This window comes from Ciona robusta, chromosome 12, assembly GCF_009617815.1.
Source record: "Ciona robusta chromosome 12, ASM961781v2".
In the NCBI taxonomy this organism is placed as follows: domain Eukaryota; kingdom Metazoa; phylum Chordata; class Ascidiacea; order Phlebobranchia; family Cionidae; genus Ciona; species Ciona robusta.
In genome coordinates this window covers 1,562,896-1,583,977 of record NC_143246.1, presented here as the reverse complement: position 1 = coordinate 1,583,977, position 21,082 = coordinate 1,562,896, and the positions used below count along the sequence as shown (strand labels likewise).

General features: G+C 36.6%; 5 protein-coding genes across 8 annotated transcripts; all 5 read left to right on the top strand.

Annotated features, from left to right (window-relative positions):
- Positions 1–392: 392 nt before the first annotated feature.
- On the top strand, positions 393–7,301 carry LOC149726318 (uncharacterized). Its single transcript, XM_089890298.1, has 10 exons — positions 393–552; positions 816–956; positions 1,215–1,322; positions 1,479–1,547; positions 4,738–4,884; positions 5,025–5,150; positions 5,276–5,413; positions 5,911–6,054; positions 6,186–6,335; positions 6,434–7,301. The coding sequence occupies exons 1-10, from the start codon at positions 486–488 to the stop codon at positions 6,673–6,675; spliced, it is 1,332 nt and encodes a 443-aa protein (XP_089746424.1). The 5' UTR covers positions 393–485; the 3' UTR covers positions 6,676–7,301.
- Positions 1,579–3,660, top strand: LOC149726319 (uncharacterized). Of its 4 annotated transcripts, none has more exons than XM_089890306.1 (4): positions 1,579–1,945; positions 2,281–2,455; positions 2,565–2,671; positions 2,845–3,660. In XM_089890306.1, the coding sequence occupies exons 2-4, from the start codon at positions 2,396–2,398 to the stop codon at positions 3,053–3,055; spliced, it is 378 nt and encodes a 125-aa protein (XP_089746432.1). In that variant the 5' UTR covers positions 1,579–1,945; positions 2,281–2,395; the 3' UTR covers positions 3,056–3,660. The 4 variants fall into 4 exon arrangements, 2 of the variants coding, with proteins under 2 accessions (XP_089746432.1, XP_089746430.1); XM_089890304.1 differs by having other exon boundaries at positions 1,579–2,225; XR_016386237.1 differs by having other exon boundaries at positions 1,580–1,945; positions 2,565–2,640.
- Positions 7,302–8,481: 1,180 nt separating the features above from the next.
- LOC149726317 (uncharacterized) lies at positions 8,482–10,321 on the top strand. Its single transcript, XM_089890302.1, has 4 exons — positions 8,482–8,642; positions 9,076–9,219; positions 9,762–9,878; positions 10,076–10,321. Exons 1-4 carry the CDS (start codon positions 8,576–8,578, stop codon positions 10,201–10,203), a joined length of 456 nt encoding a protein of 151 aa, XP_089746428.1. The 5' UTR covers positions 8,482–8,575; the 3' UTR covers positions 10,204–10,321.
- Positions 10,322–11,948: 1,627 nt separating this feature from the next.
- On the top strand, positions 11,949–15,034 carry LOC149726316 (uncharacterized). Its single transcript, XM_089890303.1, has 4 exons — positions 11,949–12,109; positions 13,323–13,466; positions 14,310–14,426; positions 14,727–15,034. The coding sequence occupies exons 1-4, from the start codon at positions 12,055–12,057 to the stop codon at positions 14,861–14,863; spliced, it is 453 nt and encodes a 150-aa protein (XP_089746429.1). The 5' UTR covers positions 11,949–12,054; the 3' UTR covers positions 14,864–15,034.
- Positions 15,035–18,334: 3,300 nt separating this feature from the next.
- LOC149726315 (uncharacterized) lies at positions 18,335–19,550 on the top strand. The gene has a single exon (XM_089890301.1). It carries the CDS (start codon positions 18,824–18,826, stop codon positions 19,484–19,486), a length of 663 nt encoding a protein of 220 aa, XP_089746427.1. The 5' UTR covers positions 18,335–18,823; the 3' UTR covers positions 19,487–19,550.
- Positions 19,551–21,082: the final 1,532 nt, after the last annotated feature.

Genomic DNA, 21,082 nt, shown 5'->3' with positions numbered 1-21,082 from the left:
ACTATAATTTTGAATAGAGTTGCTTTTATCTCGTTCCACTTGCAACTTTAAAAGTATTATAGCATGGTAAAATGACACTTTAATTAAAATTGGAAGTAGGTTTAAAGCGACCTGCTTGGGCGAGACTGTATTTTATAAACTTGTAAGGACAACTTGTTCAAACAATATAAAGCTTTCTTGTGAATTCCGCACAAGCACGAGTTACCCCTTACATTTGCATATAATTCTTATTCTATCAATGTTATTAGGGTCGAGACGGAACTTTACGAGTGTGGACAAATTCATAAAACAGTTCTCGCCTTTTTGATTTTTTGTCACGCGAACGAAGAATTCATAAACCATTACATTTTATATGCCTTTCTTCACCAAGCAAGCTACATGTTATTAAAATCTGTTTGAAATATAGATGTACAGCGCTAGAATTATTACTTTGCTATTTGACCCTTGCGGAACGGCTCTATATTTTCGAACAAGTCTTCTTATTGATGATGTGCGAACAAAAGTTTCTCGTTGCGTGTTCTGCAATTATGCTTGCTTTATTTATAAGCCAAGGTATTTATGACTTTTTACTTGTTACATAGTTATTGTTTGAACAACAATAAGACACAATAACTAAGCCAGCTATTTTTTAAACTCGCATATAGATTGTATAAAACTTTTGTGTTAGAGCGTTAAGGTTTAACTAGTATTATTAATAATATCATTTTATCGGTACAGAGGGATTTCTCAAAAGAGTATGAAATATAAATTTACCATATTCACCTTAAATATAGAGTAAACAATTCTGATTGTCTTAACCGTTTTTATGCTAAAAGGAGCTGGAATCAAATGCTACCAATGCAGCACATCCTCTCTTGCGCCAACTGCCGGTTGTACTACTAGCGATCTAGATCAGTCTTTTAGCGTAATCTGCAATCATGGTCAATATTGCTCTACGAGAACGACATACAAAACGGGTAAAGCCCATTTTTTTCTAAATATGAGGTATTCCTTGACGTATTTTGAACAATAATTAATGCTATTTTTTATTCACGGAAACTATTCTTTGTTTACTACCAAATGGGACGAGGAAAAAGAGTGATAACTTGTCCCATTTTACCCCACTCTACTCTCTGTAGGTTGTTTGTATCTTGCTATTATTTTAAGTTTGTGTTTATAAGCCGCTGAGTCACGTGCGACATGAGCCATTAGCATACATCCCATTGTTGCTTTAGTTTCGGGCGTAGTAAGCACCTCAATCCAGCGAGGATGCGCAAGTAGTCCGGATAATCGTTGCAACTTCATGAGAGAAGGGACATCATACATATCGACATGCTTTACAGGTAACTTATAATAAATAGGTTAGACTAAATAAATGTGATTTACTTATCTTTGCATAACGGCAGTTGTTATAAACACGTAGGATTATGTTTCATCTATACCAGCTATCGCATGTGTCATTTTTCTAATAATTGTTTCAACTAATATTTGATTTATAGACAATTGTAACACTGAGACCCACGATGACACTGGAATAAGATGCTTTAACTTTTCTGAAACTGGAGGAGGTACCACTATAGCTCTACTATGAAATTTAACTTACAGTTATACCATAGTATACTGAAGTGATAGTACGCTAACGAGACCACGTGACCACTTTTCACGCATGAGTGCACAGTTGCACTTCGCCCGACAGTTCAGCCAGACAGTGCAGTATAACAGTGCAAGGCAGAGTCCGTATATAAGCATTTTTATATGTTTATATACGGAAAAGGATCGCGAAAATTGTTGTATAATGTACAGTGACACATTTTTAATAGTTTAGCGAATTTGACTGATCGTTTGCGTAAAGAAATTACATTTGTAGCCAGATTGGAAATAATCATCATAGAGTAGCATATATACAATGGCCTCTGCTTAAACGAAAGTTTTCTGGACGACCTATTTGCTGATTCACTAACCACAGGTAGCACCAGATATAAGAACTTTACAAGTAAAAATCTCAGAACTTATGCATTGAGTTCTGATCTGGCAGATATTCAACCCACTGTAATTATTGAAGATTTCGGAAACAATTCTAATGCAATTCACTGCGTTGTAGCAGATGGATTAAACATCAATAGAGTATTTTTTAAACTTGTAAGTTCAACTGGGGGCATGGATTACGATTCTGTTCTGGTTGCCCCAAATCCCTTTTCAAAAGAACGGCCTATATTTCTTTGTTCGATCCACCACACTTGCTTAAGGTAAACTACTTTTTTTCTTATTTCTAATTTTTAATATTCAAATATTTTTTTGCAGACTGTCAGAAATTCACTCTGTTCATCGGGTTTTACTGGTACTCGGTTGATGAATTATAAAGGCATGGATATTTTATGGCAACATTGACCAGCTATACGAACAAGAACAATCAACCATGTTGTTATTTCGAACCCGTTTAACAAAGGCACATATTCATCTAAATCCTTTCTCCAAGGTAGATATTTAATAACGTGCAATTTCCATTTGTGTGACTAATGGTGTTTTAAACTTGCACCTTCTATATTGTACTTGGAGTTTTAAAAACAAGTTTATTATCTTTTAAGATGAATCTTAAGCTGGCGAAAGATATCTTCAGTTTACAGGTGGCAAAAAACTTGGATTCTGTCCAGGGAGCTGAAGGTACAGCAATGTTTGTGGCTCATGTTACTGAGTAAGTTACAGTAAATTTACAAATTTCCTGTAACTTACTCAGTTTACAAATTTTACAGTAATTTTTCCAAATTCTTAAAATAAACATCAATTATGAATGTGAAACAAAACGATATATCAAAGTACCCTTTTTCTGTCAAATATTTTTATATTAATTAGAATGTTTTTATTTAGCGTGAAATGGGCAGACGAATGCAAGACCCAGATATACATCAGTTTGGATATTCTGTTGCACACTATACCCAAAGAAAAGTTATCAAAAAAATTAAAGGTGGGAACACCACATTCGGAACCAAAAATATGTGGACCACTGTATGTGATGCTCCGATGCCCAGAAGAAAAAAGTTGTAACTTTTTTTCTTTTACCGTTCTTTTTATTCTATAATCCTAATATTGATCTCAAGGAAGGGCCTCTGTCCTGCTTTATCAAAAAAAACCTTGAGAAATGATGTATTGGGTAGGATAGCAGGGCAGATCGACACAGTCGAGGCAAAAGGCTATTTAAATTTATGGATAACTTTTCGCTTCTTAAACTGTATACACATGATAAGCATAAGCTGAATAATAAATAAAACATTTATACTGCACTAACTGATCGCACCCAGAGCAAAACTCTTTTTTAAAGGTCGGTATTATAATAAAATTTTCGAAATACAGTTCAAACAAGAATAATAAAAGGGCAGGAAAAGAACAAAGAAAAAATAAAGCAATGTGTTAAAATAAAATATAAGCGTTCATATATTTACAAATGTGTGCCGGGAAAACGACAGTCGTTATAACACAGGTGTTCTGTTTCATACACCTCGTGACCATCTGATAATTGTGTTATTTATAATTTTATATGCTCCTGTTTAGTTAAAAATACTACATTAACTGCTGTCCTCTTCATCCCTATCACCATGTATATCCAGCAAATGATCGATAAATATTTTCATAAATGTTGTTTCCCATATTTTATGAAACACTGCATTAAAATCAATTTCCCTTGGATTTTTGTGTGTTTTCTTCACAGCAAGAACGTAGATTTGCTGGAGCACATACAGGTAGTCTGCATATGGGCATTTCAGCAGTCCAGGCACTTTCTCCATCATGTCAATAATTGCATTAGAATTGTTTCCGAAATCTTCAATAATTACAGTGGGTTGAATATCTGCCAGATCAGAACTCAATGCATAAGTTCTGAGATTTTACTTGTAAAGTTCTTATATCTGGTGCTACCTGTGGTTAGTGAATCAGCAAATAGGTCGTCCAGAAAACTTTCCTTTAAGCAGAGGCCATTGTGTATATGCTACTCTATGATGATTATTTCCAATCTGGCTACAAATGTAATTTCTTTACGCAAACGATCAGTCAAATTCGCTAAACTATTAAAAATGTGTCACTGTACATTATACAACAATTTTCGCGATCCTTTTCCGTATATAAACATATAAAAATGCTTATATACGGACTCTGCCTTGCACTGTTATACTGCACTGTCTGGCTGAACTGTCGGGCGAAGTGCAACTGTGCACTCATGCGTGAAAAGTGGTCACGTGGTCTCGTTAGCGTACTATCACTTCAGTATACTATGGTTATACAGCTATTGGCTGCTATACTTGCAGCAGTTCAATACCTTATGTAAAAAGTCCTGCATCGCGTTGTTTAATTTATAAAAATTAGGTATCTTTTATTAAAAATTAGGCATCTTTTTGTTGTTAAAAAAGTATCGCTGGTAACTTGGATGACCCATTAGTGGCCACTGGGTTTGGAGCAATTGCCGTTAAGTGACTTGCCCACACACGCATGCGCCCACAATGGTAGCCAGTGACATAGCCTTGAACGCGTATCCTCGGGGTTAGACGCAGCAGGTGCAATGACCGCAGTTGCACCACACGGTGTTGGGAAAAACAAACATTAATATCAATATATCGGAAATATGAGGAATTTAATCTTAAATAAATATCGAAAACGATTGAACATAAGTTTAGGCTATATTTTTTTATTCCCTCCATACATGCAATATATATCGGATTTATACTTCAGGTGTTTCCATTGTGTATTTATAAACCGATTTTTCGATGACAGGATCCGCAGACCAGTGCTACCAATGCATCACGCCCACTTATTTTGGACATGATGGTTGTGTTACTGGAAATCTTAATTCAAGTTTGTCAAGAACCTGTCCCAGCGGTGGATCAGAATACTGCTTGACTTCTACGACATATATGACAGGTAAAACAACTGTAGCACAAGAGATGAGAAATGTAGGTTTGGAAATCTTTCTCAACAGATTGTTTTAAGTTTGTGTGTTTATTAACAACCTAGTGTGGGTATACCATCCGTGTTTAAACAAACAATGTTAACTTTATTAGAATTAGCTTCTGGCGTAACAACCGTCACAACCGAACGGAAATGCTCTAACTCTGAAGTCTTGGAAATGAGTTACATCAACGATGGTAGGGTTGTTACAAGAACCTACGCCACGACATGCTCTATAGGTAATTTATATTGTATAAGAATAAATAAATATAACTTGCTTTATCTTCGCGTGTTCGGAACGACAGTCGTTATTACACAGTTCTGTTTCTACCATTTGTAACTTAGTGGCTGATTATTTCAATAGATAGTTGCAATACTGAGACCATTAAGGACACTGGGATACCAGGGTGTGGAATTATTTGGGGAGGGGACACTAAGGAAGAAACGACTAACTCTCCATCTACAATCTTTAGTGTAGCCATGACACCGAATGTTGGCACCGGTGAGTTAACACTTTTTTAACCGCTTGCGAATTGCACCGCTTTTGGGCACACAGAGGCGACAGTAAGGCTTGATGTTTCTATGACTCTGGACGCTGAACAAATTTAATATAAAAAATAAAAAAGTAAAACTATTATAGTAAGGTGGGGTAGATAGAACACCTTTAGCACATATAATCCAAATATAGGCTATTGATGGCGTTTCAGACAACTAACACCGGTCTCTATGGAAGACGTGAAGGAACGATTTTATAATTAATTTAAAATTCTTTTAATGCTCTTTGTTTATTACCAAATGAAACAAACATAAGAATGAAAAAGTGTCCTATCTTTCCCCTCCTTATTACTTGAAAAATACTATTATAGAAGTAATGAGAGGAATTTCTCAAATAAATATTGAAAACGATGAACGGTTTAGTGTTTACCTTATAATAAAACGAACATAAGTGATAATGTTTAAAGGATTAAGTGTTTTTTAAACTATATTTTATGTTGACAGAACCTGGTATTCAATGCTACGAATGCATCACATCCTCTTCTACGCCAACTGCCGGTTGTTCTAGTGGCGATTTTTCGCCGAGTTTTTCCCGAACCTGCTCTACTGGAATAAAATATTGCTCCACGTCCACTTCATATAGAACAGGTACAACAATTTCCTCCCAATAGATAAACACTATCGGTTTAGGAATCTTTCTTAACAGATCATTTTAGGTTTGTGTTTATAAACTGCCAAATAAAATTCCAAAACACCCGTGTTCACTCCGATATTTTTAGAAAATGGCATAACAACCGACGAAACCAGAAGGAGGTGCGGCTTTAGCTATAATGGAGCCTCGGAAGTGGCTTACGGCAACATAGTATACTCCAACGTAGTAAACCATATTGTTGTTACTTACATATACTACAAATCGTACTGCTCCACAGGTAAAATGGGTAAAAAAACAATCATACACCTTGTGTGCCAGCTTACGAATTACCACACGTGTAACTTTGTGGTTGGCTAATGCAACCAAAATTTTCAGATAATTGCAACACTGGAACTATTCCAAACACTGGAATACCGGGATGTGGAAACTCTTCTGGCGTTGTAGAAGAGACGACCAACTCTCCATCTACAAAAGACGATTCAAGCTCTACTGCAGCCATAACACCGAATGTTGATACCGGTGTAGAAACAACTAACTCCGCTGTAAAGATTGCTAGAGGTTACTTCATAGCATTATCCATGTTGGCTGCTTTACTTGCAGTTCAAAATCTTGTGTAACAACCAGGTCGAAACAAAATATTGATGGGCTGTTTAATATTATGATTGTGTGCTCACTTTCTTCTGCCTTCGCTGATTGAAATACCATGTGTCTAAGGTTACAAAAGGTTCAGTTCTTTGGGTCCTAACCTAGTGGTGATAAATGGTATGCCCAAGGTGCTAAACAAAATGTTATAACAGAAAAATAAAAAAAATACGAAATTCTTTCTGTGCGTGTTGGGCCAACGACAGCAGTCGGAATAACCTGTTTCATACATCTATTTCTCACTTCCGAGTTATTAATTTTGTGGGTGAACGTGTTTTTTAAGTATAGTAGAGTTGGGGAAGATATGACACCTTTTAATTCTATTTTTTCGTCCCATTTGGTAGTAATCAAAGAATATTTAAAGAATTATAAACCATATCTTCGCGACTCCCATAGACCGTTGATAATTGTTTAAAACACGATCAGGATATTTGGATATAATGTGCCAAAGGTGTCTCTTTCCCACCTTAACTATATATATTACAAATATACTAGAGTGGGGAAAGACTCGTTCAACACCGAATTTTAATACTTAACCACAGTAACCGTCTTTGCCGCGCACTTTGTTGGACCATGAGAATACAGCAGTCGAATAAAAGGGTAACATTGTTTTTTTGTCTCTCATCAAATAGGTACCCGTAGAGGAGATTAAAAAAAGTCCTATCTATTAACGACTACGTTATACACAACGGGTAAACTATATTTTGAAAAAACGTCTGACATTTGAGGGGAGTTACGGATCGGCACCAAGTACACCCGTAAAAGCGAAAATTATTTGCAGGACTTTAGTTTAAACACACAACACAAAAGAAACAAAACGGTATTAACTAATTTTCTCAGGTTTGGGCAAATCAAGCGTCTTGAAACAAAACGGTATTAACTAATTTTCTCAGGTTTGGGCAAATCAAGCGTCTTAACCTTGCGAGGATGCTCCCTAGTTCCTAACTCGGGCACAGTTTGTTCCAACTTTGGAGGAATGACTTCTAGAGCATACTACTCAACATGCTCTACAGGTAGCTTCCAATTGTGGTATTTCAGCCTAATGTAAAAAGATGAACTTGAATAATATTTGCTTATCCTCTAAATCGTGTAACTAAAATACACAAGGTAAAAGCAACGGTTTAATTCATATTTCATTTACAGACAATTGCAACATTGGAACTATTCCAAACAGGGGTGTAGTAGCTCTTCGGGCACCGGTGAAGATACAACTAGCTCTGCTGTAAAGATTGCTGGCGGTTACAGCTTCATAGCACTATCTATGCTGGCTGCTTTACTTGCAGTTCAAAATCTTATGTAACTACCAACCAAATCTAAACTGTAAATTTGTTAATAAACATATTTTGCAATAAATTTAACATGTATTCTTTTTGCGGTCGAAAGCATGTTATATAATTTCGCAGAAAAGATTTAGGTTTAAAATACAATTTGAGTTCTAATGATATAGTTCGATAGAAATTATAATACACCGCTATACAATCTATGTATATAAGCTGGTACTTTTGTTCAAATAACAAATTTATGAGGGGATTTCAAACAATAAACCTTCTATATTTGTAGCGTCCACATTATGTTAAGAAGGAGTCAACTCTGCGGGCTTATAGTTTCCAATCCTTAACATTGTTTGAAATCGGCGTGTAGGAGAAAATGTGGGGCTGAACAAAAGTCAATAGAAGTAATGCTTTTGTTGTCGAACTAGGAAGAGAATCGGTCAGCCTAAACACAATCCTTTGTTCACAAACCCCATTGAAATGGCCATAAATACAAAGACGTTAATCGCTGTAGAATTATTACTTCGCTGTTTGCGAGCGCGGTACAAGGTTAGAGAATTAAATTTTACAGTCTTATAGATTTTGTTGCAAGGTATTTTAAGTAATGATGTATCGACAACAAGCTTTCGTTTTGTGTTCTGCTTTTCTTCTCGCTTTGTTTATAGGCAAAGGTAATTAATATGTATTTTATATATGATATAGTAGGGTGGGTGAAGATGGGACACATTTTCATTCCATTTTCTTGTCCTATTTGCTGGTAAACAAAGAACATTCAAATAATTATAAAACCGTATCATCACGACTCCCATAGACTGTTGTTAACTGTTAAAAACACGATTAGGTTTTTGGAACCATCCTTCCCCACAGTACTGTATAACTTACCATTCGTGGTCAAACTACCACCACATCTTACTCAATAGCGCAACTGCTGTTTGAAAAAGTGTAACGTAAGACTTAAAAAGTTTACTCTTTCAGTGAAAATCACCTACGTTTTCACTGGGTATATATTTTTTAAAAATGGAAGAAGCAAAGCTTGAATGTCTAACGTTTTTTTTATGCGCTTGGTATTACTTCGTTATAATCGAAATCCACTTTATTTGATAGGATCAGCAGCCCAGTGCTACCGATGCACTACAACTTCTGTGGGGCCAACTCCAGGTTGTGTTACGGGAGCTCTTTCGGCCACTAACCAACTGCAATGTCCCTCTGGGCAGGATCATTGCCTGACATCTACAACATACACGACCCGTAATAATCTGAAGTTTTTTTTTTTGTTTGATTGGGGTGTGGCTCGGCATATTGGTGTACTTACAATACTAGGAACACCCGGCTCTTTATAGAATGTTTTAAGCACAGAGGATACAGACTCTTTTTCGATTCAGCTAGCAGTTCACACTTGTGTACTATATGTCTTCCTTGGGCAAAAGACTTTAAGCATTCGCTTATACCCCAAATGTTCCATATTGGTTGTCTAACTCTCACCGATAAAATTGAAAAAAAATCATAAAAATAGTTGTTACCTACAAAGTTTCATATACGATCAGACACATGGGTAAATCGTAAGCGGACTTGAGGTGTTTAAAGCACCTTCCTACGTGCTATAAACGAGCCCTGTCAGGCGAGGCTTATTTGAGGTTAAAAACTTTAAATAAACACCCGATCCGTCAACTTTCCTGCGCTTCAAGCGGACTTAAAATTGTCTAGTTTAGCGCTTCCGGGTGAAATAAAGGTGTGGCGTTTGCGACGTTTTAATGCCAATATTATGCAATTTTCATGACTTTACTATTCAGTTCTTGGAGTATCAACGGTAACAACTGTACGTGCGTGCAGTGCGGCTGCTCTTCCCAGCACAACTTGCTTCAACTTGGGAGCAATCGGTATTTCCTTTACTTCGACATGTTCAACAGGTAAAATTAACCTGATGTAAGTTCGACGCTTCTACCTCTGTGTGCATTTGTGTCCTTGTGGGGACACCAACGGTCTGTCTGCAACCCTGGGTTCTTTAATTTTTATGGGTTGTAGTGTAACTTGTCAGCCATACAGAAACAAATGCAACCCAGAAAGAAATATTGCACAACGTAACAACAACTGTTGTATTTTATAGATAACTGCAATACTGGTGACAACGCTAACACTGGAGTATGCGGCTCTGCTGTAAAGATTGCTGGCGGTTACAGCTTCATAGCATTATCTATGCTGGCTGCTTTACTTGCAGTTCACAATCTTATGTAAACAAACCAACCAAGTCCAAACAAATACATTTTTATTGTAGTGTAATATTTTGTACTCTGTATAATTCTGAACTCGCAATTCAATTGTAAATTTGCTAATAAACAAGTTAATTAGACCATATTGTGCTATCAGTAATATTTCCTCTCATGAAAAGATCGTTCAAAACCCAATTTAATTTTAAAAGTGCTGCTTTGGATTTAAAGTACAATTAGTTACGGTATGAAAACAATTAGTTTTACTGTGAAAAATAAACGACATTTCTAACATTTAAACTTAATTTACATCATTAAGTCCCGATTCAAAAGTTTTATCTTTGTAGCAATTATGCTAAACTTAAATCGTGGCAAGAATTTATTGAAAAATATTAGTTTATGTTAAAGCAAAGACAGATTTTTTAATTATACGACATAGTTATACCATAGGTTGTTATGCAGTACTTGTATGATAACGCTAGTACGTTGTTTCAATACTAACTCTTTAATCATGGTTTCACACAACAAATCATTTTAATGTTGCACATTGTGCTAAGAATAATCATACGCCTAACTGAGGTTTTGGTCAGCATAAATATGCCTTTATTAGGCGCTACGAATCGCATCGCGTCGAAATAGCTTTAAAACAAGACTTAAAGTTAAAAATTATTTTTCCGATGTATTGTGGGGGTATATGGGACACCTATTCGTTCTTTTTTCTCGTGTTAATTTGTATTTAAGAATTATAAAACCGTCACGACTCCCATAGACCGTTGTTAATTGTTAAAACACGATCCGCGTATACCAGTCTACAAATTTTGTTGTGTGCTGATATATCGACAACAAGCTTGGTGTTTATTGGGGTTCTGCTTTTACACTTCACATTCCTAAATGGCTGCTGTATCTGTAAACTTTAAAATCACCTCTAAAATAAATGCTTTAAACGGTTTTTCACCTTTTGATATTTTTGCACAACCGATTATTTGAACTTTACAAATAGAATTTTTAACAAGTTTGTACAATCTGCATGTGCTACTTGTCCACACATAACGAAAACGTTGTAATTGTTGTAATGATATAGACACAAACAAAAGTGGAGCTTCATAATTACCAGGTGATTGTTCAAAAACATCACGGGAAAAAATATTTGGCTTGGTCGCTAGGTACGCGCTGCGGGAGTATTAAGTTACTACGATTATAGCACAAGATTTCAAAGAGATTTCTTTAACGAAGTGATGTAACGTTTTGTGTGCGTGAGTACACAAGGTCGTCGCAATGGTAAATGAGGATTCCGTAAGTCCGCCGCCGCGGCAGCGCGTTTGCATCCAACCCAGAGGCAATGAATGGGTTCACGGCTTGTGACTGCTACCATTGTGGGCGTAATCCTTTGCGCAAAAAGACACGCTGTAGCAACCTAATAATCACTAATCTATGGCATTTGCGGTAACTTAGTAGTTACTAATCATCAATGTTGTTTAAATTATCCATATACATACGAAAAAGTTCAAAAATAATAATCACCCACAAAGTACGCAGCCCGTTGTCTAGTAATTATACCGTTGCGCAAACAATGGACTAAGAGTTTAAGCAACCAGTTGGTATATGTACCTCGTCGTGAAGACAATATAAAATTACTATTGAGATATACAGTTTCCTTTCACCTCGCGTGTTGTAACAAGCCAGGAAAACTATTTTCGACTGGGCCAGACAGAAGGCATGAAACAAAAGGTAACGCTGTTTGTCCTCACTTAAAAGAAACGATTCCAACACTTCGATATCACTTAAGGTTTTACTGGCGACGGTTAAGAAGGACAAAATATTCATAAGTTTTTTTAATTTTATCTGATCATTTAGAAGACTTAGTTTTTATTCTGTCAATATGCAGCACCAGACAATCCTTCTGTGTTCGATCTTGTTCGCATTCTACGCCCCGGGTAAGTTGCCATGCTCGTTGTTAAGTTTGTTAATCATTCGCATAAAGTCGTCATTTAATAATTCGCTAAGGGTGTTATTATTTTTTGCATGATCATCGGTTTATGCGCGATTCAACATTGAGTTAGCTAACCTTGTTCTTGCAAGTAAATATGCGAGTACTTGCGCATAGTTATCATGCATAATGGGCATTGTTATGATAGCTGTCAATCATTGTGACATGCGGCATTTGTTGTTAATAGCGCTTCTGCCAAACCGACAAGCTCCAGGCTCGTCGCTGCTACCAGTATGGGCTTTGTATGTCTGCTTGGGGCAAGAGTCGCTGCTACCACTGGGCGTATGGGATGCGTCTTGGCCAAGACACTGTCGGTATGCGAATTGTCCAGCATATGGCACAGTGGATATTAATGGCGCCCACTAATATTAGGAGTGCATGTGCCTTTGGGTAAGAAGACACTCACGGGTTACCCAAACTACTTGGCATTGCTGGGTTTTCTAATAACTAAATTATTAGTCCTACAATAAATAGAAAAAACAACCACCCACAAAAATTACTTTTATGATAGTAGGGTGGGGGGGGATAGGATACATTGGTACATAATATCCAAATATCCTCTAATCGTATTTTAAACAATTAACAACGCGGTCTATGGAAGCTGTGAGACTACGGTTTTTATAAATCTTTGATTTTTTTGGTTTACTACTTAAATAGGACGGGAAAATAAGGAGTAGGTGTCCCATCTTCTCCCACTCTACTACAAAACACCCACCTAGATAGGCACGACACCCATGTTGAAAATAACGAATGTCGCTTTTTGGCCACGTAAGAAAAAAAATTAAATGGAATTCTTGGCATACTATGGTAAAAAATTAAATGGAATTCTTGGCATACTATGGATAGGAAGATGATGGGCGTTACCATAGGGCTAAAAAAACATCTGTGCACATTTCCTATGTCATGGTAACATGTCACAAGGTGGGGTAGTAACATGACACCCATGTTATTAACGATCTTTTACGTTGCTACGCAACGCTGAAAAACTATGGGATCGATTTCAAGAAAAATGCGCGACAAGTCCGGGCTTCTTTGCTGATGTAACCGATACCCCCCCCCCCCCCCAACCCCTGAGTCGGCAAGCGAGCTACCAATCGATGCTAAAACGTGTAACAGCACGAAACCTTTGCCCTCTACACACAACATTTAATTAATTACAGGCCAGGCAATTGAATGCTACTCGTGTAGTACATCGACTACAACCCCCAACACCGGTTGCATGACTGAAACATTGGCAGATTCTAATCGAAAGAACTGCACTACTGGGCTCAACTACTGCACGACGTCAACAATCTACGTCGAGTGTAAGTTCATTTATTAAGTAGCAGTTATGGAGTGAAACGGGTATAGCTATACTGTTCGTCGGACCGACAAAAGAGCACTTTCACTTTATTACCAATCATTGTCCCGACCAAGTGTGCTCCCTTGTCCGAGTTCTCAGCCATACAAAATTACACACACACACGTAAACCATCCAAGTTTTGAAAATACAAAAAAATGAGTTTCAAAGCAGCAAATTCGCCCGCTGGAGTGAAAAAAAATAATTTTATTTCTGAGTTGGTATAATGAATGCTAAAACATAGACTTATTCTGTTTTAATTTTCGATCGAACATAGCTACATAATATGTTGACTCGGCACTTTTTTATATTAAAATTTCTATTAGGCCTCACTAGTACTTACTGTAACATTTTAAGTCAGTTTTTCGTATTTAACATAGGGTTTGAAAATATGCCGAGTCAGCATAATCTGATATGTAGTACCTACGTTCAATCGAATAGAAATTAAAACATAATAAAGTGTATATTTTACAATTTTTTTTATATATTTTTGATTGTTATACAAAATCAAAAATAAAATTTGAACTTTCTTCAGCATTTTAGAAACTACAAACGATCAAAGTTAAGTGAATTTATTTCTTATGGGAAATCCCATGCATTGTCGAAACAGTTGATTTTTTTACTCCAGCGAGTTTTTTTACGCAACTTTTTTAGAAGCCGTATCGTTATGATACCTTTAGGCTGTTACATTCCACATCCTCTATCCATACGGAAATTTTCATTTTTCGTTGGTATGCCTCCTTACAATACAAGAAACCTCTACTATATAACATCGAAATCCTTTATAACACCTGTTTATTACTTTAAGTTTTGAATAGAACAACGGTGACAACTGTACGAGATTGCGCCTTGTTAAATGTTACTGGTATCACGTGCACCAACATCATCGGAGTTGGTCAAACGTACACTTCGACCTGTTCCACAGGTAATGAGATTTGTCAGTAAGGCTTCTTCTTTCTGGCAAGTCCGAACGCATGGCCGTTTTCGATATAACGAGAACGAAAGAAAAGGCGAAATAGCTTTATTGGGTTTTGTTGTAGGATCGGATTTCTAGAAGTTGTAGGACTATTTATCCAAAAGTATCCTAAATAGCTTGTCTGTATTAAACCGTTGTGGGTTGACAAATGCTGATTGCCCCATAAAACCTTTTGTTAAATTTGATCTGTCGCGTAACAGTTTCATTATTTCGGTGTTATAAATTAATAAATAATTTGCTGGTTTCTAGACAACTGCAACACTGGCACCAATGCTGACACTAACCCCACAGTTTGCCCCACCGTCTCCTCTGCCGGGAAGGTTGCTGGCGGTTACACCTTCATAGCATTTTCTTTGGTGGCTGCCATACTTCAAAGTATTCAGTAGAACAGTCAATATTTAGTAGGACATATTCAGTAGGAAAAAGTCAACATTGTGTATATAAAAACGGGTTGTGATTATTATATCGTAGGGGAAGAAAAATTGGTGTGATTATTATACATATCGCTTAGTGTGGTTTTATAGTAGGACCTTTAAAATAAATTCCCAAGCTTTTCATATTTGCTTCTTTACCTTTGCGTTTAAAGATCAGAAAAGCAGTAAAGAAAAAAAATCAGAAAAGCCGCTGGCAAACAAAAGTTTGCAAAACGAAAAAGATCCAGCGGCAAATATATAGGCCGAATGTGTTTTATTTGCAAGTACTATAATGTGGCGAATCACTAAAAACCTCGTACAGCACGACCGTTTTTATTCCGAGCAGTGAGGTGTGTAATGAGAGACACGTATATATATTACGGCTATGTCGCTTTTGAATAACGTATATAAATATCTCACATTTTATAAGGTACTCTTTACGTTGGTCCCGTCGTAACACAGAAAATGTCTATTTCAACGTTCTGATGCGAAGCGGCGTGTTAATTTGTGTTTGTGCTTTTTTATGTTTACGCGTCGCGTACACGTCATCCACTGCTGTTGTTTAAAAACGACTGATTGTCTAATTAAACCACAGCTGCAAAAACACAGTTGAGATTTTTTTGAAATATTGTATTGCCATATTCCATGTCGTTCAGTGATTTCAAAATGTATGGGAATATTTCGTACAACCTTATATATTCTATTTTAAACTGCTTTAATAAACAGGTTGTCTACACAAACGTACAACAAAATAATAATTTCCGTACCCACTTCTTGTTGGTTCCAACCCCGACGTCACGCACCAGTTGATTCAGTCAGGACACACTCGCTCGTTTCTCCTGTATATGAACGACTGTCCCCGGGTTCCCGTTCAACTTTCTTAATCTCTGAGCCCAGTTCATATTCTGGCTGCAACTTATTTCAACACACTTCTGTATATTGTAATGCACCGGAATTGTACCGTTTGACTTCGCTATGAAAGACAGTTTGTAAATCATTTCGCCAGAGAAAGTTTGTGAATTCATTTTCGTCAGGGAAAACGCGGCAACTAAATAGTGGTCTAAGACTCTTAAATTATTTAAACTTTAAAGCATGCCACTGCGTAAACACTCCTAGCATCAACCTTATAAAATACAAATATTTTTTTAGTCACAATAGAGTGACAAAACAAAGTACAGCAAACCGGTTTTATAGTCCGAACTGAGACGCGCGTGTTCATTTAACGAAACAGAACTATAAACTTCTTGCCGCCCTTATAAAATGGTGTACTGCTGTCTGTGACGTCATCAGTTGCATGATGTTGGCCTGCTGTAGGCAGTCATCAAACCATCGAGTAGCTCAATTACCGCTATTCAGTCTCGAAAGCTGTGACTTTTGACGCTGCTACCAATGTTGGTGTGTGTCTTTGACTTTAAGCAACAATTTGCTGGCTGAATAATACAATAAAAGTGGTCAGGTATAACTTGTTTGATCCTCGCGTGGCTGGAAAACGACAGTCGCGATAAAGTCAATTTTTAAAAACGTAAATGGCTGCGATTTCACATTTAAAACTTTAGGTGTATTCATTCAATATATTGATGAGGTAAAGAACTATTTATAAAGTATTTTAAATATCTGATGTATATCTTATTGCACACTGATTGTATTTAAATATTTCAAAGGACGAGAACGAGAAATATACATAATGCAGATTTAATGGTAAAACGTAATGAATATACAAATATACAATGTGCATTTAATAAAAATGTTTTGAGAGTTCAAAACAAAAAAGGGTGGTGGTTCAAAAGTGTACATATAGCCATCCAAAGATAAGCAAGCATGTAGTTGATATTCGTCGCATTATATAGCAGCAAGATTCAGTGCAGCAGGTTTACTTTATCACAGATAGTTTGCGTATCGAGAGCGCCGAAGAAATGTGACAAAAGCGGGTTTCAAGTTGTTTTTTTTTGCTGTAAAACAAACCGAGAATTAGATTGTGAAGAAGCTTATATATAGGATTGCTTTATACACCCAGTTGGTACAAAAAGCATAACTAAAATAAAATATATGGAACACCGTTAATTTCTTGACTAAATTAACACCGTCGTTCTTTTTGATGCCTAAGACTCTCCGAAACGAAATTGTGGAGATTCTTTGTCGCATCTTCAGAATAAAACAGTAAAACTTTGTTTTCAACTTAACGCCAAACGGGACACGGAACTATGATACTTTTAAAATCGCGTGGGTAATTCCTGCGCTGTCCGAAAAACGAATATAACTGATATGGTAGCGAGCAACAGTAAAGTTATTAAAGGACACCCACAATCATGGTAGCAGCGACGAGCTTCGAACCCACATCATAACCACTTAATTTTCCGTAAGGAAACCCGCTTTTCATCTCGTTGTTACAGCGACCTTATTATAAAATACATATCTTTAAAAATCTAGGTATAGAACTGCATCGTCTTTAAAAACGTATCTGTTTCAGCAGACTAACATATGGATACGTCGGTTGTCTTTACGCGAAATAACTTTAAGTATGTTGTAATATACACGTAATAGTTCATACTTTTTTTACAGCCATGTCGATACGCGTAATGGAAAATTTTTGTTTGTTGTTCTTACCGTGGTTTGCTGCATCATCGGCAACAAATCCATCAAATTTCCAACCAGTTAAAGCCACGACGCCCGATCAAACAGGAAGTTCTGATTTACAAGATTGTCCTCATCTTTGTGCACTTCGGTTAAAAAGAACCCGGTTGAAGGTAGCGCAGACTTTTAAATGAGCCAGCAATTACGAGACTGATATTTCAATGTCTTTACACTAAACTGAACATCGAAAAATACGCGGCTTTTTGTTTAAAAAAAACAAGCAGTATTTAAAGGCCTAGGGGGCAAAACAATCTTTCAACTAAACATAGAATTCCTTATTAAAGAAACAATTTCTTTACAATAAAAATGCCTTTTGCAACTTATTCTCGTTTCCGTGTTTTTTTTCAGCGGGTGGGTCCCTAATTAAAAGACGAGATTATTGAACTGGAACACTAGGTGCTTGGTTGGAATGACAATTTCTAATGAATTTTATTTGTGTTGTTTGAACAGGAGATTGATTCATATCACAGTTGTATAAACGAATGTACGGGAAGTTGGCCGTTTATACCGGAAGGTTTGTATGTTTAATGTAAATCAAATGTGTAATTGAGCACGTAAGTGGTCATATAGATTCTTTTTGAGCACGGTAGTGGTCATATAGATCCTTTTTCGTCGAACAGTTGTTCTTGGCTTTGTTGTTGCTGATCAAATCGTAATATATATTTATAATTTTTAGATTGAATTTTCAGATTTAAAACCGCACAATTAGCGTGTGTGCACCGAAGCGTAGACGAGTGCCTTTTTCTTATCGTTATATGGTAGTGATAGGGGTAATTAATACTATGCTGATAGGGGTAATTAATACTATAGTTTATACCGTGCTCATGCATTAGATCTGTGTGATCTCTTGTTCGTTAAGCAGTTGTTCTGTTGTTATTGTAATATATCGGATTTAGGCGCTAACGGTTTCCCATCTTGCTCCATAGTATATAACAGAACTTGTAGATCTTTAAATGCTAAACTATGATTAATTTGCTGATTGGTTCGAGACGATGCACCAGTTGATCTACTCAAGTTTACTTGTGATGTGATATAAGGGCGCATTTTATTTTAATCTCTTTGAAAAGGTGCTATATCCTGTTGTTTATACTTTTTGTTTTACCCTTGTTTTACTAGATAATTGTCAGGACTCAGGGTAATATACATGCATTACTTTGATGGCAAACAATCTTTATTTAGTGGCAAACAATCTTTATTTAGTGTATGTATTGTCAGTTTCTACACTTAATTTAGCTACACTAGTTTTATAATATTGGGGACAATCTAAATATAGCAGTGCGGGGGTATAACACACATGTATTTATGTTGTTAAATTTAGATAAAACAAAGATTAAGTCCCGTATGCAGCCGCCTCCAACGTACAAATATGAAATAAACGCAACGACTGGACAAATGTCACATGAAAGTCGTACAGAAGACGACCATAGAAGGTCGCCTACAACAAGAACGGAGTATGCCTCAGTACCTGAGCATGGTTTTCAAAATCAACAAAGTTTCCTTAGAGAAAATGGTGTCAGTCGGGATGCTGCCAGTTTAAGTGGAACACGCACAACGCTACAATGTGTTGTTGTAGAAGTACGAACTACTGGGGGTCGAAAATGGCGGCCAAAATGGGATGTTTCCGGCATAAGTGTAGAAGTTAAATTGTTTACCACCTTGTGTCCGTGGTTGTTTTGGAAAGATACAATCACATCAAATTGTTTTTTTAGTTTGCAATCTAACACAGAACTACTGTACCTGACTCCTGGGAGCAGAAACCGAATTAAAATACGGAGTGGAATATTTCCGGCGGTCAACTCAAGGGCAGACCAACGTATCTTTAAACTAGTATATATACCTCAAAGCAGAAAAAATGCAATACAGCATGTGGCTACGCAGAAATATGTAGGCAGAGACACACGGTATCGCTTGACTTTAGTCCAAGCCCAATTTGCTCTTGATTGGACTGTGGCAGTTATATACTAAAAATTGTGGTATTCACATTTGAAATAGAATACCTTGAAATAGAATATAATAATTATTATGTTTAGGTACGCGAAATTTGACAAGATGTACAGTTTGTAAAATATCTGCGTTATTCTCAAAACTATTTGCTGAGGCCGAGTACGGAGAATTTTACCGTTCTTTCTGTGTCCACAACACAAATAACAAGCCAGTTCGATAGATTGGACGTCAATTGAATGAATGTAACTTATCCCCATGGTGCAGGGCAGCGACAGTCGTTATATCTTCCGTTCCCACCTTGTTCCTGCTTATTATTAGTTACATATATCAAATGTGTCTAACCTAAACTTGTTACGTATATCCAGATATAAACCTATACACAAGCGACAAGCATTGTAATGTATTTTTTATATGTCAAAGAATAAAATAAACCAATAAACATCATTGTACTTATCTATACTTTGTCAAAACCACTATTTTTAAAGGGATCTATAGAGCAGCAGTAACCGCCCTTTCTGCGCACTTAGTTGGACCATGAATACTGTTGAATATACCGTAAAACATAACATCCTTAGCCTATAACTTTTATTACACGTGATTTCTTTGAATGTTTGAATGAGCTGTGCTTACAACAGGCTAACAACTTGCAACTGATGACGTCACAGACAGCACACGCTTTTATAAGAGCGGCTAGAAATTTAAAATTTTGTTTTGTTAAATAAAACGCGCGCCTCAGTGCGGACTATAAAAACGCTGTGCTGTACTTGGAGTTTGTCACTCTTTCGTGACGGTAAGAGTGTACGTGGTACAGATTCTTTTAGGTTCTAAAAGAAGTGTTCAAGGAGCGGAATGCTAGATACAATTCAAAAGTGTAAAACTTTTCTTTCGTTCGAGATCAAAACCGGTTAAGACTGTTTAGTTTCGTGGAAAATCAAGCCGTTTACAAACTTTACAGTACTGCCTGTATATACTTGCAACAAAGTGAAGTTGGTACAGATTCTTGCTTTTTCTTGGATGCCTTCTACGAAACTGATTATCGTAACTTCGGAGCACGTTGTTTGGCATGTTCTAATATTAAATGCCTTGCCGTTCTGTTTTGAACCAGTAACCTAACAAATCATATTTATAAATTTATGCAAGAAAAAGATAGTTTGCCGTGCTGGCACCCCAACTTTGTTTAAAAGATAATTTGCCGTGCTGGCACCGCAAATTTGTTTTCTAGCAAGAAGCGAAACCCTATAATTCTGGTGCTTCGTAATAAAAGTTACATGTCTTTGTGCAAACGGATATTTAAACAGTTTTCTTTCCCTGTTCGCAACACGTAAAAACTATTATTAACATCTTGGGGTAACTTTTGCTTCCTAGCAGAAAGCGAAACCCTACAATTTCGGTGCTGTGTAATACAAGTTGCATGTCTTTGTGCAAAGGAACGGATACTTAAACAGTTTTATTCTTTCCGTGTTCGCAACACATAAAAACTATTATTAACAACTTGTGAAGCTTTTGTTTCATAGCAAAAAGCGAAACCCTTACAATTTCGGTGCTTTGTAATATAAGTTGCAGGCAGAAATTTATCTTTTATTAATGCATCAACGCAAACACCACACGACGCGGATA

Excerpts from the sequence above, each read along its gene's own strand:
- LOC149726318 (XM_089890298.1), top strand. The coding sequence starts at position 486 with ATGATGTGCGAACAAAAGTTTCTCGTTGCGTGTTCTGCAATTATGCTT. Across the intron at positions 5,151-5,275 it reads CGCCACGACATGCTCTATAG|ATAGTTGCAATACTGAGACC; the intron begins GTAATTTATATT and ends TTATTTCAATAG. Across the intron at positions 5,414-5,910 it reads GACACCGAATGTTGGCACCG|AACCTGGTATTCAATGCTAC; the intron begins GTGAGTTAACAC and ends TTATGTTGACAG.
- LOC149726319 (XM_089890306.1), top strand. The coding sequence starts at position 2,396 with ATGTTGTTATTTCGAACCCGTTTAACAAAGGCACATATTCATCTAAAT. Across the intron at positions 2,456-2,564 it reads ATCTAAATCCTTTCTCCAAG|ATGAATCTTAAGCTGGCGAA; the intron begins GTAGATATTTAA and ends TTATCTTTTAAG. Across the intron at positions 2,672-2,844 it reads TTTGTGGCTCATGTTACTGA|CGTGAAATGGGCAGACGAAT; the intron begins GTAAGTTACAGT and ends GTTTTTATTTAG.
- LOC149726317 (XM_089890302.1), top strand. The coding sequence starts at position 8,576 with ATGATGTATCGACAACAAGCTTTCGTTTTGTGTTCTGCTTTTCTTCTC. Across the intron at positions 8,643-9,075 it reads CGCTTTGTTTATAGGCAAAG|GATCAGCAGCCCAGTGCTAC; the intron begins GTAATTAATATG and ends TTTATTTGATAG. Across the intron at positions 9,220-9,761 it reads ATCTACAACATACACGACCC|TTCTTGGAGTATCAACGGTA; the intron begins GTAATAATCTGA and ends TTTACTATTCAG.
- LOC149726316 (XM_089890303.1), top strand. The coding sequence starts at position 12,055 with ATGCAGCACCAGACAATCCTTCTGTGTTCGATCTTGTTCGCATTCTAC. Across the intron at positions 13,467-14,309 it reads GTCAACAATCTACGTCGAGT|TTTTGAATAGAACAACGGTG; the intron begins GTAAGTTCATTT and ends TATTACTTTAAG. Across the intron at positions 14,427-14,726 it reads CACTTCGACCTGTTCCACAG|ACAACTGCAACACTGGCACC; the intron begins GTAATGAGATTT and ends GCTGGTTTCTAG.
- LOC149726315 (XM_089890301.1), top strand. The coding sequence starts at position 18,824 with ATGTTGTTAAATTTAGATAAAACAAAGATTAAGTCCCGTATGCAGCCG.